This window comes from Somniosus microcephalus, chromosome 16, assembly GCF_052327205.1.
Source record: "Somniosus microcephalus isolate GS21.2 chromosome 16, FLI_Smic_1.0, whole genome shotgun sequence".
In the NCBI taxonomy this organism is placed as follows: Eukaryota; Metazoa; Chordata; class Chondrichthyes; order Squaliformes; family Somniosidae; genus Somniosus; species Somniosus microcephalus.
In genome coordinates this window covers 18603360-18619235 of record NC_141002.1, presented here as the reverse complement: position 1 = coordinate 18619235, position 15876 = coordinate 18603360, and the positions used below count along the sequence as shown (strand labels likewise).

At 44.9% G+C, this 15876-nt stretch overlaps 1 protein-coding gene across 1 annotated transcript in view; it reads right to left on the bottom strand.

The window, feature by feature from the left end:
• LOC147105997 (uncharacterized) overlaps positions 1 to 15876 on the bottom strand; it is a 297066-nt gene that overhangs the window by 38971 nt on the left and 242219 nt on the right. Inside the window, exons 36-40 of the mRNA XM_086009782.1 lie at positions 12046 to 12210; positions 8595 to 8835; positions 6409 to 6488; positions 4240 to 4372; positions 3654 to 3854 (exon numbers count right to left, since the gene is read on the bottom strand). Of these exons, the coding sequence (XP_085865908.1) occupies positions 3654 to 3854; positions 4240 to 4372; positions 6409 to 6488; positions 8595 to 8835; positions 12046 to 12210 (820 nt within the window). The remainder of the gene's footprint in view (positions 1 to 3653; positions 3855 to 4239; positions 4373 to 6408; positions 6489 to 8594; positions 8836 to 12045; positions 12211 to 15876) is intronic.

Below are 15876 nucleotides of genomic sequence, written 5' to 3'. Positions count from 1 at the left end.
ATAACTTTGCAGAATGGGCATATAATTAGCAAATGAATTTCAACACAGATAAGTGTATTATATTTTGGTAAGAAAAATAGGGAGAGTCACATATTAGTTGGAAAATAAGATAGGGTAGAGGAGCAAAGGAATCTGGGAATACAAATACACAAATCACTGAAAGTAGCGACACAGGTTAACAAGGCCATAAAAAAGCAAACCAAGCACTAGGGTTTATTTCTAGAGAGATAGAATTGAAAAGTAGGGAAGTTATGCTAAACATGTATCAAACCTGAGTACATAGATACATAGATACATAGAAGATAGGAGCAGGAGTAGGCCATTCGGCCCTTCGTGCCTGCTCCGCCATTCGATGAGATCATGGCTGATCCTTTAATTCAGTATCCCGTCCCCGCCTTCTCTCCGTAACCCTTAACCCCTTTTGCCCGTAGAAATATATCTAATTCCCTCTTAAATATATTTAATGAGCTGGCGTACACTGCCCTCTGTGGCAATGAGTTCCACAGGTTCACCACTCTCTGAGTGAAGAAATTCCCCCTCATCTCTGTCCTAAATGGTTTAGCCCTTATCCTTAAATTATGTCCTCTAGTTCTGTTCTCACCCGCCAAGGGAAACATTCCTTCTGCATCCAGTCTGTCTAGACCTGTCAGAATTTTATACACTTCTATGAGGTCCCCTCTCAATCTTCTAAACTCCAGTGTGTACATCCCTAAACTACATAGTCTCTCCTCATAGGTCATTCCCGCCATTCCTGGTATCAGCCTGGTGAATCGCCGCTGCACCCCCTCCATGGCAAGAACATCCTTCCTCAGATGAGGCGACCAAAACTGTACACAGTACTCGAGGTGTGGTCTCACCAGTGCCCTGTACAGCTGCAGCAAGGTATCCCTGTTCCTGTATTCTAACCCTTTTGCTATGAAGGCCAGCATACCGTTTGCCTTCTTGACCGCCTGTTGCACCTGCATGCTCGCCTTCAGTGACTGGTGTACAAGAACACCCAGGTCTCTCTGTACTTCCCCCTCTCCCAATCTATTGCCATTTAAATAATAATTTGCCCTCCCGTTCCTGCACCCAAGGTGGATAACTTCGCACTTGTCCACATTATAGTGCATCTGCCATTTATCCGCCCAATCGCCCAGTCTGTCCAAATCGCTCTGGAGCTTCCTGGTCTCTTCCTCTGAGCCCACCCCCCCTCCTAGTTTAGTGTCGTCTGCAAATTTGGAAATGCTGCATCCGACTCCCTGATCCAGGTCATTAATGTAAATTGTGAACAGCTGGGGGCCCAGGACAGATCCCTGTGGTACCCCACTTGTTACTGCCTGCCATTCAGAAAATGAGCCGTTTATTCCAACTCTCTGTTTTCTATCTGACAGCCAGTTCCCTATCCATGCCAAAACTTTCCCCTTTATCCCATGAGCCTCAATTTTCCATGCTAATCTTTTATGTGGGACCTTATCGAAGGCCTTTTGGAAGTCCAGGTACACCACATCTACTGGCTCTCCCCCATCTATTCTACCAGTTACTCCCTCAAAAAATTCCAATAGATTAGTCAAGCACGATTTACCCTTTGTAAATCCATGTTGACTCTGTCCTATCCTGTCCCCATTTGCTAAGTGCTCCGCTATTTCATCCTTAATGATGGACTCCAGCATTTTGCCCACAACTGATGTAAGGCTTACAGGTCTGTAATTACCTGCTTTTTCCCTACCCCCCTTTTTGAATAGTGGGGTAACGTTAGCTACCCTCCAATCCATCGGCACTGTTCCCGAGTCTAATGAATTCTGAAAAATCATCCTTAGTGCATCCGCTATCTCTAGGGCCACCTCCTTCAGTACCCTAGGATGCATGTTATCAGGCCCTGGGGATTTGTCCACCTTCAATCCCTTTAGCTTCCTTAACACCATATCCTTAGAGATATTGATTTGCGTCAGTTCCTCCTTTGCCAATGTCCCTATTTTTCCCGATATCCCAGGGAGGTTTTTTGTGTCTTCCTTCGTAAAGACTGACCCAAAGTATGCATTTAGTTGATCTGCCATTTCCTTATTTCCCATTATATATTCCCCCGTATCTGACTGCAATGGACCAACTTTGGTTTTCACCAGTCTTTTCCTTTTGATATATTTATAAAAGCTTTTGGAGTTAGTTTTTATATTTTCCGCCAGCTTGTTTTCGTAAGCTATTTTGCCCCTCTTGATCATGCCCTTTGCCCTCCTTTGCTCTATCTTAAACTGTTCCCAATCTTCCGCTCTGGCGCTTTTTTTGGCTATTTTATACGCCCTATCTTTGGATTTTATGCTGTCTCTAATTTCCCCTGTTATCCACGGTTGAGTCACCTTTTTAGATTTCCTTTTATACTGTGTACTGTTCTGGTCAACATATTATAAAAAGATATAGAGGCACTGGAGAGGGTGCAAAAAAGATTTACAAGGATGATACCAGAAATGTGAGGTTATACCCATTAGGAAAGGATGAACAGGCTGGTCTTGAAAAGAGAAAGCTGAGGTGTGACCCAATATTTAAAATTATGAAAGGTTTTGATAGAGTAGACACAGAGAGAATGTTTCCACTTGTGGGGAAGAGCAAAACTAGAGGCCATCAATATAAGATAGTCACCAAGAAATCAAATAGGGAATTCAGAAGAAATTTCTTTACCCAGAGAGTGGTGAGAATGTGGAACTCGCTACCACAGGGAGTGGTTGAAGCGAATAGTATAGATGCATTTAAGGAGAGGCTAGATAAGCACATGAGGGAGAAGGGAATAGAGGGTTATGCTGACAGAGTTTGATGAGGAAAGATGGGAGGAGGTTCGAGTGGAGCATAAACCAGTATGGATTGGTTGGGCCGAATGGCCTGTTTCTGTGCCATATATTCTATGTAATACTCCTACATTCCCTTTCTCTATTCTCATTCTCTCTCTCTCATATTTCTGCTTTCATTACCTGTTATTCCCTCTGTCTGTCTTTCCCATTTTCTCCATCTCACAGTCTTTCATTGTCCATTTCATCTTCTTTGTCCCTCACTCTTCCTTTTCCCCCCAATTACATTCTCTCTCTCATTCGCTCATTTCGCCCCACCTTGCTCTTGTTTTTCTCTTATTTGCGCCCCTTTTTTCTACCTGGCCTCTTTTCTATTCCGAGGCCCGTTCCCCTGGAGGTTTGTGCTTGGGCCAGTAGCAGTGTCATAAGCTCCTCTGTCTGACTCTGAACTGGTTGACCAGAAGCTTACACGAGGGGCCAGGACCCTTCACTGATACACGAGATGATGGTGGGTACCTCTTCTGAAATGTCAGGCCTTCATCCAAGGGTGGGGAGATACAACTGAACGACAGGTGATTGGAGCGCACCCCTCGGGTTATTGGCGGTCCCCTCTCCCCATAAACACTGGAAAGAAACAAAAACACTTTAAAATACTTTAACATTTTCTAATGTCTAAAATGTTTTTCTTCCTCCATTTAAAAAAAGTTACTTTGTTTTGTTAAAAGGAATAATGCGATCCCCTCCAGTATTTCATGCACGTAGCTAGCCACTGCGGTGTAGGATTCAGACCTCGTACCTGACACGGGTAATGTATGGCCAATTTCAGCAACAAACAATAATGAAATCATTGACTCTTCCAATGTAATCTGTTTGCTAACAAAACTAGCGAGCAAGCACCTGTGGTATTCTGGAATGTTCCAGGATTTAGAAGTATTGTCCTCATTGGAACGTTGGTCCTGGGGTTGGAGAAAGAACAGCGAGTTGTTCACTTTCTCGTTTTCCAGTCTTTCACCCGTTGCTGTGAGAAAATTGTTCCTGCGCTTATCTTTTATAAAATGAGTATCGTATCCTGTCCAATTATTCTTCATTGTTCCAGTCCTGTTTTAGATTAAAATTCAAAACAACGATGAAGACTGGAAACCATAAATCGTTTAGACATACAATCAAAGGAATTACAGCACAGGGGTCCATGATGCCTGGCTGATGCTAACTCTTCCATTGGAGCTGTCCACTCTAATCCCAATTTCCTGCCCTCTTCCCGTATCCTTTTATATTCTTCCTTTTCAAAACTGTAGGAACAATCTTTCACTATTTCCCGTATGAAAACCTTTTATAGTTTTGACTACCTCTATTAGATACCCCCTTAACTTCCTTCGTTCCAGTGAAAAATGCCCCAATTATTTTATCCTTTCTTCATAAATATACACTCTCATTTCTAATATAATTCTTTTGAATCTCTTTTTCTTTATTCCTCTCAACTTACCTCTTCTTCCTGTAACAGCACATGAAGAGGAGGCCAAGAAATAGGAGACAGAAGAGAAACAATGACACGGCCGTGATGACAATCATCCCTGCTGAGTACTGCCAATCCTCCTCCAGTGTTTGGTATGGGATAGCTGGTGTGAGACAAAACGCAACAATTAGACAGGAGAGGCAGAACAGAGCACTGTGCCGCAAATGAAAAAAAAGAGCGATTACGCGTGGACTGCCAATGCCTCTGGACTACCAAGGCCGAGCAGGGAGGCCTGACCTCGCCTCCCAGCAGCCTGTCGCTCAGTGGCCATCTGCCTCAGGCAGCAGTGGCCGCCGTCACCAATGGAGCCTAATCCCAGCATGCCTCACACCCTTCAGGAAAGTAGTTGGCGCGGGGGAGGGGGAAAAGGGGCAGGGCATCTTAGCAATGAAGCAAAGATGTCACTTTGGGATGATAAAAATGATACACCGAGCTGTATTTGTTCACACAACTTGGAGAATGGGATATTATAGCACATTAACTATTATTTGTTGAAATTTGATTATTTCAAGCGGAAATAAAATGGATATTTCATTAAATAAATTATTGATTCAGGATATAGTTTGTCCTGTATAACAAATATTCCCAAATTTGGATTTGTTCCTTTCCCTTCCCCATTTTTTTTTAACCCTTCCCTTTACCCGGTCTCTCCTGAAGGGTGTGAGGCATGCTGGGAGAGGGCTCCATTGGTGGCAACAGCTCTCTGGTACTCGAGTCAGAAGGTCACTCGTACTGTGTGACCCTGGATGGTGTAGGTAGATCTTATTCTGCTGAAGGAGGCATCAAAGCGGAGGCAAAACATATCCTTACCCTTCCAAGGTTAACTGGATGGGAATTAGATCTACTTGCATCATGCACAATTCCCTGCTCAAGAGGACCATTGGTTGACCTACACCTGGGTTGTCCCCAGCTTGCTCTCCTCTCTGATCTTCTTTCTTGCCCTTTACTTATCATCTTCTCGAAGATGCAACCAAACTGTGCACTAGACATGTGGGGAATTACGAGCAGAACCCTATGTTCTGCCACTCTGGTATGCCAAGCTAGAGCATGAAACACACAACCCCCTCCATTCCACCCTTGGATCTGCTCCGTTAAGTGCACACAATATCATGATTTTCATTGAAAACCCAGTCAAATTTCCTTGTGATTGCATTCTTTCCTCGTGATTAGACCCTTGATTTCCTAGACTAAGTCCTGACCCCTGTGACTCCTGCTAACATCCTATTCCTAATCTACAGGAAAGCAAGAAGTTTCCTCTGATTGATAATGACGGCAATCATCTCAATCAGCGCAGATCTGTGCGGGTCCTTTCCAACAGAAGCAGTTCATTGATTGCACAGCTGAGCCAAACGGTGCATCTCTTTCAAAACCGCCAATCTTTAGCTGTAACTACCGACGTTACAGCAATGGGGGCAGGGGGAAACTGAGCTCAATTTCAACAGCCTTTGTGACACCATACTTGCACGCTGTCATGCAGTGCCAGAGCTATTTTAAGAACCCATTCACCAGCAAGCACCCCTTGATTGCAATCAGCAATGTTTTTACTTTGGAAAAATTAAAAGTTCCAGAGCATGGGAAGGCAATAGTGCAAGGCTTTTTCGGCCATAGCATGTCAGCTGTGGCCAGCTGGTAGCTACCTCGCCTCTGAGTCAGAAGGTTGTGGGTTCAAGTCCCACTCCAGGGACTAGAGCACATAATCTAAGCTGACACTCCAGTGCAGTGCTGAGGGAGTGCTGCACTGTCGTCTTTCGGATGAGACGTTAAACCGAGGACCTGTCTGCCCTCTCGGGTGGGCGTAAAAGATCCCGTGGCACTATTTAGAAGCAGAGCAGGGGAGTTCTCCCCGGTGTCCTGGCCAATATTTATCCCTCAATTAACATCACTAAAACAGACTATCTGGTCATTTTCACATTGCTGTTTGTGGGAGCTTGCTGTGTGCAAATTGGCTGCTGGGTTTCCTACATTACAACCGAGACTCCACTTCAAAAGCACTTCATTGGTTGTATAGCGCTTTGGGACATCCGGTGGTCGTGAAAGGCGCTATATAAATGCAAGTCTTTCTTTTTCTTTCATTCCTTCCTGGTACTAGAAGTTTAGGAGCCATGTTTTTATTTTGATTTGGTTGTTTATACAACCCACCTCTTTTGGTCGTGAACTTATCTGACCAATTGCTGCTCATGATCTCTCCTGTACGTTCATCAACCAGAAGGTACTTGATTCTGCAGATGACAAAATCCAAGTCAGTAAAATTCTCAAAATCCCATCCCAAACTGAAGCAAGTTGGAGCTTTCACCAAGTACTTTTTGTTAACCAGAGGAGATCTTTTATCTCCTTCCCCCAATTTCCTCCCTACTTCTCCTAAAGGTGCTGGCCTTTTCTGGGATACAGTCCCATGAGGGCTCCAGTACCTCACACCCAGAGTCCTTTCTTCACGCCTGAACATCAACATTGAGCAATGGAGGACATGACAGTAAAGCGTGATCCCGTTCTCATCTAAAAACTACAAATGCACATAGTTTCTGGCACTGGTCACTGGCTTGTGAACAGGAAGGCATACCTTGGCCGACTTTCCCCTCCCTAGCCCAGGGGCACTGAGGCCAACTGTAGCACTTCAACTGCTGCCCCGGCTGAGATCAGCTAACCCAGCACAGCACAGGAATCAAACCAAGGTTCTTCTAGTGTAATGGCTCAGCACTATAACAAGCGATGCCTTGGGAAAACTGGTCAAAGTGACTGAAGAGAAAGGATAGAACGGAATCATTGTTTGATTGTAGGTGGCTTCCATGGCTGTTAATCTGTTAGCTAATTATCTGAGGCAGTGACAAACAAATGCAACTAAATACTCCCAACTAATCCACAAGGAGAGCAATACTTGAATATTTCACTGCAATCTCCATTATTCTTCACTTTTTCTCCATCTTGCCTTCCCTGAATATCCACCATCTTCTACTTATGACAAATTGTATTGCCAGGGGTTGTATTGTCAACTTAGCCCGGTTAGCTCAGTGGTAGCACTCTCACCTCTAAGTCAGAAGTTTATGAGTTCAAGCTCTACTCCAGAAACTTAATTTAGGTTGACACTTCAGTGTAGTACTGAGGGAGTGCTGCACTGTTGGAGGTGCCATCTTTCGGATGAGGCATTAAACAGAGGCCCTGCATGCCCTCTCAGATGGATGTAAAAGATCCTATGGTATTGGTGAAAAAAGAGCAGGGAGTTCTCCTAGTGTCCTGTCCAATATTTATCTCTTAAATCAAGATCATTAAAAGAGATTAAATGGTCATTTATCGCAATGCTGTCTGTGGGAGCTTGCTGTGCGCAAATTTCTGCTGTGTTTCAACAATACAACAATGAATACACTTCAAAAATGACTTAATTGGCAGCAAAATGCTTTGAGGTCGTGAAAGGCGTTATATAAATGCAAGTTCTTTCTTTCTTGAACCCATATACAACAGAATGTGTACTGTTCGATCCTTGGTCTATGCTGAGTCAGATGATCTGAATCTGTCCAACATTCAGGGCACTATAATTAGCCTTAGCGATTAGAGGTGGGTGAGGGGGAATAACAGCCAGGGTTCCTGCTCCTGATCTCTATCCAGTAACTGCAACTGGAAAATGAGCAGGTACGGACAGGATCGGGCTCAGGTATGATGGGCCCCCCTCAACTGCCGACATTTACTGCCTAGGCTCACAGATGAAGAATGACCATGTGGACAGTGTACCAGATGGTGTGCTGGCTCCAATGGAACTGTGTCCCAGCAAGAGCCAGCGCCTTCAAGAGAAGAGGCGAGGAAACCAGAAACATCATTTTTCTGAATAAAAATGTCCCTCAGGAGAGCTCTACTATCCTTTCAAATCAACAACCAAACCAACCCAGCTCAAATATACAAACTGGAGATAGGCACACGAGGGTAGATTTTCTGTTTAGCGAGTATAATCAATCAGAAAAATGGGCAGAGGTTCATTATACCCGAGTTCTGATCAAAGGTCATCGACCTCAAATGTGGACTCTGTTTCTCTCTCCACTGATGCTGCCTGACCTGCTGAGTGCTTCCAGCATTTTCTGCTTTTGTTTCATTAAATCAGAATATCAGCCCATTTAGCACCCCATCTAATTTTCCAGTCAGACTTTGTGCGGGTGCCAAAAGAAGTTTCTGTTATTTTCAAATCAAATGAATTACTTTTAAGAGCATATAACCCCAAGGGGATCCAGCCATTATCTTTAGGATGCATTGGGCAGATTTATATATTTCTTGAAAGTCTTTTCTGAAACAACTCAACCCTCTTCCACTGAAGACACCCCCATAATGGTCAGGGGGAAGCTCACCTGTAGGTTGTGTTAGAGCGCAGTTGGTTGTTACATATGATCTTCAATGAGTGGCACGTGCCATTGGAGCCAATCACGTAGTACAGCATGGTCTCAGAAGGTTCGGGATCCTTTCCGTCGTCGCAGTCGTATACAGAGAAGTGTTGCTGTGCAACATACGGGCCTTGCCGCTCCGGGTCAGTTTGAGTGTAGGCCCCGTCGATTGCACCCAGAGACAGGAGCGTAAAATTCCCGTAGGCAACTGGAAATGGAAATGAGCAATTTGCCAAAGTCATGGGGGATATCAAGAAGAGCAAGCCACCATGGTCATTTAACACCAAAGAATGCTTAAAACTCCACAAAGTAAAGTTAAAGGAGAAATAATCCAAGCTAAGCAGGAAAAGCAAAATTATATGGAGCAAGAAAAGAGTGCGGCGAAAATAGCAAGCGAGGATTTTATTAATAATCTAGAATTGAAGACTGGTATCCTCGTGTTCCAGTAGGTTGATGGACCAACGTGTTATGACAGCGCTAGGATCGGGATTGCACTCCCCATACTTTACACAAAGAGCTCCCAATCTTAGTCTGGTTGTCAAGGAAAAATAGCAATTGGTGCTTAAACAATTGCCCAGAGTGATGGAGGGTAAATCAGCTGGGCTGCTCAACCACATCCCTCAATGGATTACAGGAAACTTTGTGATATCCGGCACCGACGGGACCGAGCTGTTGCCGATCTATCAAAACTGCCGGACATACAAAGTTAATGTTGAAGCATACGGAGGTTTTCATCTCCATATCTGACAACAAACACTTGCTTAGCAACAGCTTCTAAACAGTCGGCTGCAGCTGCAAGCATCTCTAGCTGAAGCTGTTGCTATAGCTACAGACCTTGCAGTGCCTGACTGGGGAAAAAAAAGCAACGAGAACTAAAAAAACTTATAGAAAACGGCTCCTGATTTTTGCCGTTAGATCGAGTATTCCGGACATATAACCTCCAGATAAACCAAAGTTTCCTGTACATGACTTATACGAATATGTGGGCAGAGTCAACGCAGATTTATGAAAGGGAAATTGTGTTTGACAAATCTGTTGGAGTTTTTGAGGTTGTAACTAGCAAATAGATAAGGGGGAACCAGTGGATGTGGTGTATTTGGATTTTCAGAAGGCATTCGATAAGGTGCCACACAAGAGGCTATTAAACAAAATTAGTGCTCATGGGATTGGGGGTAATACACTAGCATGGATTGAGGATTGGTTAATGGACAGAAAACAGAGAGTAGGAATAAACGGGTCATTTTCGGGTTGGCAGGCTGTAGTGGGGTACCGCAAGGATCAGTGCTTGGGCCTCAGCTATTCACAATCTACATCAATGATTTAGATGAAGGGACCAAATGTAATATATCCAAGTTTGCTGATGATACAAAGCTGGGTGGGAATGTAAGTTGTGAGGAGGATGCAAGGAGGCTTCAAGGGGATATAGACAGGCTAATTGAGTGGGCAAGAACATAGCAAATGGAATATGATGTGGAGAAATGTGAAGATATCCACTTTGGTAGGAAAAATAGAAAAGCAGAGTATTTTTTAAATGGTGAGAGATTGGGAAATGTTAGTGTTCAGAGGGACCTGGGTGTCCTTGTACACGAACCACTGAAAGTTAAAATGCAGGTACAGCAAGCAATTAGGAAAGCAAATGGTATGTTGGCCTTTATTACATGAGGATTTGAGTATAAGAGTAAAGACGTCTTACTGCAATTATATAGGGCCCTGTGAGACCACACCTGGAGTATTGTGCACAGCTTTGGTCTCCTTATCTAAGGAAGGATATACTTGCCATAGAGGGAGTGCAATGAATGTTCACCAGACTGATTCCTGGGATGGGGCGATTGTCCTAAGGGACAGATTGTGTAGACTAGGCCTATATTCGCTAGAGTTTAGAAGAATGAGAGGTGATCTCATTGAAACATACAAAATTCTTACAGGGTAGATGCAGGGAAGATGTTTCCCCTGGCTGGGGAGTCTAGAACCAGGGGTCACATCCCAGAATAAGGGGTCGGCCATTCAGGACTGAGATGAGGAGAAATTTCTTCACTCAGAGGGTGGTGAATCTTTGGAATTCTCTACCCCAGAGGGCTGTGGAGGCTCAGTCATTGAGTATATTCAAGACAGAGATCGATAGATTTTTGAATATTAAGGGAATCAAGGGATATGGGGATAGTTCAGGAAAGTGGAGATGAGGTAGAAGATCAGCCATGATCTTATTGAATGGCGGAGCAGGCTCGAAGGGCCAAATGGCCTACTCCTGCTCCTATTTCCTATGTTCCTATGTAACCACATCCCTCAATGGATTACATGGCTGATAGGAATATGTGGATGCATGTGGGCAGGTTGTTTGTCTGCTCGCTCAGATGGGGAGTGGTGGAGAGCATTGTGAGGGTGTCATGGAGGGAGGGGGAAGTTGGTGACTGATTGCTATTGACGGTGGAGGTCACCATTCAGGAAAACATGAACCTGACCACGTTGGAAACCAGAGCGAACTTTGAAATGGAGTTTGGTTTAATCATTCCTCAACACACTGCCTCCCAAAGACTGAGGCTGATAAGGAAACACGTCGACCCTTTACTAACTGGAGTTCAGTTTTTGAGTGGCCTGGCTGGAAATGTACAGGGTGAAAAACAGACACCAAAAGTCTGATTAAAAGAGAAGTCACTTATTTTGTACAATTCTGATGAAGTGGGGCCCTTAATCAGAAATGTCTCCAGAGAATTTTCCACTTCATGTCAAACTGGGAGAGCAGGGATAGAGAGCACAGTGAATAGAAATGTAACTTCAGATATTACAGTAGGCTGTGGCTCCTCTGAGATTCTGGTATGAACAAGGCAATATGGACATGATAAACTGCATGAATTTGAGCTCATTCCAGTTCAAACCAGTCAAATGCTTCAAGCTGCATTTATTGATGCCAAGTTGAAAGCTCAGGAGGCCTGTTTCAAGCTTTAGCGCAGAATCCTTGCTGGAGTCCAAAGTAAAACCTATTCTATTTTCCCAGTTTTGTTCTCAGTCTGAATTTACAGTCAGTACAATTCCTGTGGTGTTGATCACGAGCTAAGGAGGACAGGCCGGAGAACAAGCAGCAGAGTACAGTGGAGGCCTGCGATTTGGAGGAAGCCTCGGCAGTGACTGGTAGAAGGGCAGAGCAACAAGCAGGAGATTGAGGCTGGTGATGACGGTGTGGGGAAGACAGAGAGTCGTGAGAGACAGTAGTTTAGCTGTGGAGGTACGGTTGGATTTAGCTGGTTGTTTTTCTGTGGGAAGTGCTGGATATTAAATTGGGAACCAGTTAAAGCACTTCAAAGTGAGCGGAGTTTTCTCCCACTGTCTGATTGGTTCAGTGTTACAAATGTGAAAAACGACCAGTCACGGACAGCTGAAACATGATGAAACAGCCTATTAAATGGAAGAATTAAAAATGTACCTTCGTTCTCTGCAACGACAACATAGATTGAGAGGCGACCATATGACGCATCCAGCTGTCTCGCAGCAGCATCGAACACCCCGCAGTCCGGCAGTTTCAACATGATGCTTGATGCCCTTATGGAGACATCCTCATTGATTAGTAATCTTGGTTTCAGCTTTTCCACTAAGAGCAGAAAAAAGATAGAAAAATGTCATTTATAGAAAGAACTTTTATACAGCGCCTTTCACAACCTCAGGACATCCCAAAGCGCTTTACAGCAAATTAAATACTTTTGAAGTGTAGTCACTGTTGTAATGTAGGAAACGCAGCAGCCAATTTGTGCACAGCAAGCTCTCACAAACAGCAATGAGATAAATGACCTGATGACCTGTTTGAGGTGTTGGTTGAGAGATAAATATTGGCCAGGACACCGCAGAATAGTGCCATGGGTTTCTTTATGTCCACCCGAGAGGCAGACGGGGCCTCGGTTTAACATCTGATCCAAAAGACGCCACCTCCGACAGTGCAGCACTCCCTCAGTACTGCACTGGAGCGTCCACCTGGATTATGTGCTCCAGTCCCTAGAGTGGGACTTGAACCCATGACCTTCCGACTCAGAGGAGTGTGTGCGACCCACTGGGCCACGGCTGTGACTTATAACAATATACTTTTATGCTAATTTTGACAGTGGGTGAGGCAGGTTAATGGGGCTTTGAAAGTCTAGGGCCAGTCATTTTAGTTTAGATGTCTAGGTTAAAAATATAGAATTATTTTTTTGGTCTCCTCCCCCCGCAATGGCTCAGGGTTACACAGTAAGCAGCTGAACTACGCAGGGAAGGAAGGCCCCAAGATCGATCTCCAACCTGTACTGAATTAGTTAAACTCAGCCGAGGCCACAGCAATGGCGCTAAAACTGGTGGTGAATATTCCTGGGTTAGGGAGGGGAAACTTGGCCAGGGCTCCCGCTGGGAGTAGGTGTGTGAGGGCAGGTTGGGACTTGGCTGTGATGTCCCACCCATCCCACGGTTGAAAAGCCTGCTGCCACTCACTGTCAAGACTTGATGAATAGCCTCTTGTGTGGGTTGCCTGTGGCAGCAGAACCTGACAAAGAGTTAATATCTTCAGAAAAGAAGTGGGAAGGGCAGCGAATAGGTGAGTGAGAAAATAAAATTACAATACTGTTTCAAGGTGGCAGGACAAGTCGATAAAACGGGTCAGAAGCATAGGAGATCCTGGGCTTTATAAATATAGACCTAGGCCGGAATTTTGTCGGCATTCAGGGGGCGGGTTTGGAGGCGAGACATCTGGCAAAATCGCAAAGATTGACAGCGGGTCGGAAACCCGCTGTCAAGCCGCCTCCAAGCAATCTTCCCAGGTGTCGGATCCCCGATTTGTGCATGGACTCGACACCTAGCGGCGGGAAGAAGATTATAGGCACTTAACTGCTTGTTAACAGGTTGTTAACAGGCAGTTAAGAGGCTTTTTGCAATTTTGACAGGTCTACTGTGGGCTTCCCGGCGCCCGGATACCACGCCAGGTAAGTGTGGCGTGCTGTAATGTTTGTGCACTGATGACAGCTGCAGAAGTGGTGTGAAGGATCAAATGGTGCACTGGTGAGTTTCAGAGGTAAGGAAATGTTGGGAAATTCATTTTTAATGTATTTAGACTTTTCTGTAGGTGACAAGTTTTGAAGTGTTTGTGTAGTCCCACCACATTGGGAGAACCTCTCTCACCAGTGAAGATCGCTTCTGTAACCTCACCTGCAGCTGCCATCTGTTCTAGCCTAAGGTGGGGAGGTAGTCACTGGAGAGCCTAGGTGCAAGGGCTCACCTTTGTACAGTGATTGTCAGTGTTTGCAGCACCTCAATGCTGTCAAATACTGAAAAATCAGCTGTCAAAAAAAATTGAGAGTGGCCCCTTTAAGAAAACCGGCAGATGACACGTCATCAACTGACATCATCTGACACTGGCTTTCTCTTAATTGGCCGGCAAGCCCACAGGGCAGGCTTAACAAGGCCAATTGACACCGGACGTTGTTGGGGGCGGGATTGGAACCCGGAAGGCAGCTGTCCCGCCCCCAAGCCAGACCGAGAGGTAAGATCGCGGCCATAGAGTACAAAAGCAAGGAAGTCATGCTAAACCTTTATAAATCACTGGTTAGGTCTGAGCTGCAGTATTGTGTTCAATTCTGGGCACCACACTTTAGGAAGGATGTCAAGGCCTTGCAGAGGGTGCAGAGGAGATTTACTAGAATGTTACCAGAGATGAGGGACTTCAGTTATGTGGAGAATCTGGGATTGTTCTCCTTAGAGCAGACAACATTATGGGGAGATTTAACAGAGGTGTTCAAAATCATGAAGGGTTTTGATAGAAGAAATAAGGAGAAACGGTTTCTACTAGCAGGAGGGTCAGTAACCAGAGGACACAGATTTAAGATAATTGACAAAAGATCCAGAGGGGAGACGAGGAGAATTATTTTTTTTTTACACTGAATTATAATGATCTGGAATGCAGTGCCTGAAAGGGTGGTGGAAGCAGATTCGGTACTAACTTTTAGAAGGAAATTGGATATATACTTGAAAAGGAAAAATTTGCAGGGCTATGGGGAATGGGCAGGGGAGTGGGACTACTTGGGTAGCTCTTTTACAGGCACGATGGGCTGAATGGTCTCCTTCTGTGATGTAAGATTCTATGATGATTCTATTCCTTACCAGTGATACATTTTGGTAGGAAGAACGAGGAGAGGAATTATAAACTAAAGGGTACAATCCTAAAGTGGGTGAATGAACAGAGAGAGCTGGGGATATATGGGCACAAATCATTGAAGGTGGCAGGGCAGGCTGAGAAAGCATATGGGATACTGGGCATAGAGTACAAAAGCAAGGAAGTTATGAAGAACCTGTATAAAACACTGGTTTGGCCTCAACTGGAGTATTGTGTCCAGTTCTGGGCACTGCACTTTAGGAATAGTGTGAAGGCCTTAGAGAAGGTGCAGAAAAGACTTACAAGAATGATTCCAGGAATGAAGGACTTCAGTTACGTAGATAGACTAGAGAAGCTGGGGTTATTCTCCTTAGAGCAGAGAGGGTTGAGAGAAGATTTGATAGAGGTATTCAAAATCATGAGGGGTCTAGACAAAGTAGATGGAGAGAAACTGTTCCCATTGGCGGAAGGGTCGAGAACTAGAGGACACAGATTCAAGGTGATTGGCAGAAGAACCAAAGGCGACATGAGGAAAAACTTTTTTACGCAGTGAGTGGTTAGGATCCGGAATGCACTGACTGAAAGGGTGGTGGAGGCAGACTCAATCGTGGCTTTCAAAAGGGAATTGGATAAGTACCTGAGGGGAACATTTTTTGAAGGGCTACGGGGAAAGGGCGGGGGAGTGGGACTCGCTGAAGTGTTCTTGCAGAGAGCCGGCACGGGCTCGACGGGTTGAATGGCCTCTTTCTGTGCTGTAACCATTCTATGTTTTAGAAAGTGTGCTGTCTACTCAGATGTTCGGAATGTGTGCAGGGCTGTTAGTCTGCAGCTGAGCCTGGGTGGGGGAGGGCGGGGGGGTTGGGGGAAGAGGCCTGGCAGGGCAGGCCTCAGTTACAGTGGGAACACTAATTTTTAGGGTTCGAGATTTGAAGGGTTAAGAATCTAGAGCTAATTTTCAAAGTTCCAGTGCCAGCTTGAAGCTTCACTAGAGTGCGGGTCGAAGATGGAGCTATAACACTCTAACCCTGATTCTCCAATTTGTACTCAACGCTAGTGAGGCTCTGCACTAGCAGGTGGAGCCCTGTGAAATTACCCCTCACATCTCCAATGAGGTCTTTTTGATTTAGACACTAGAGAACTTTCAAC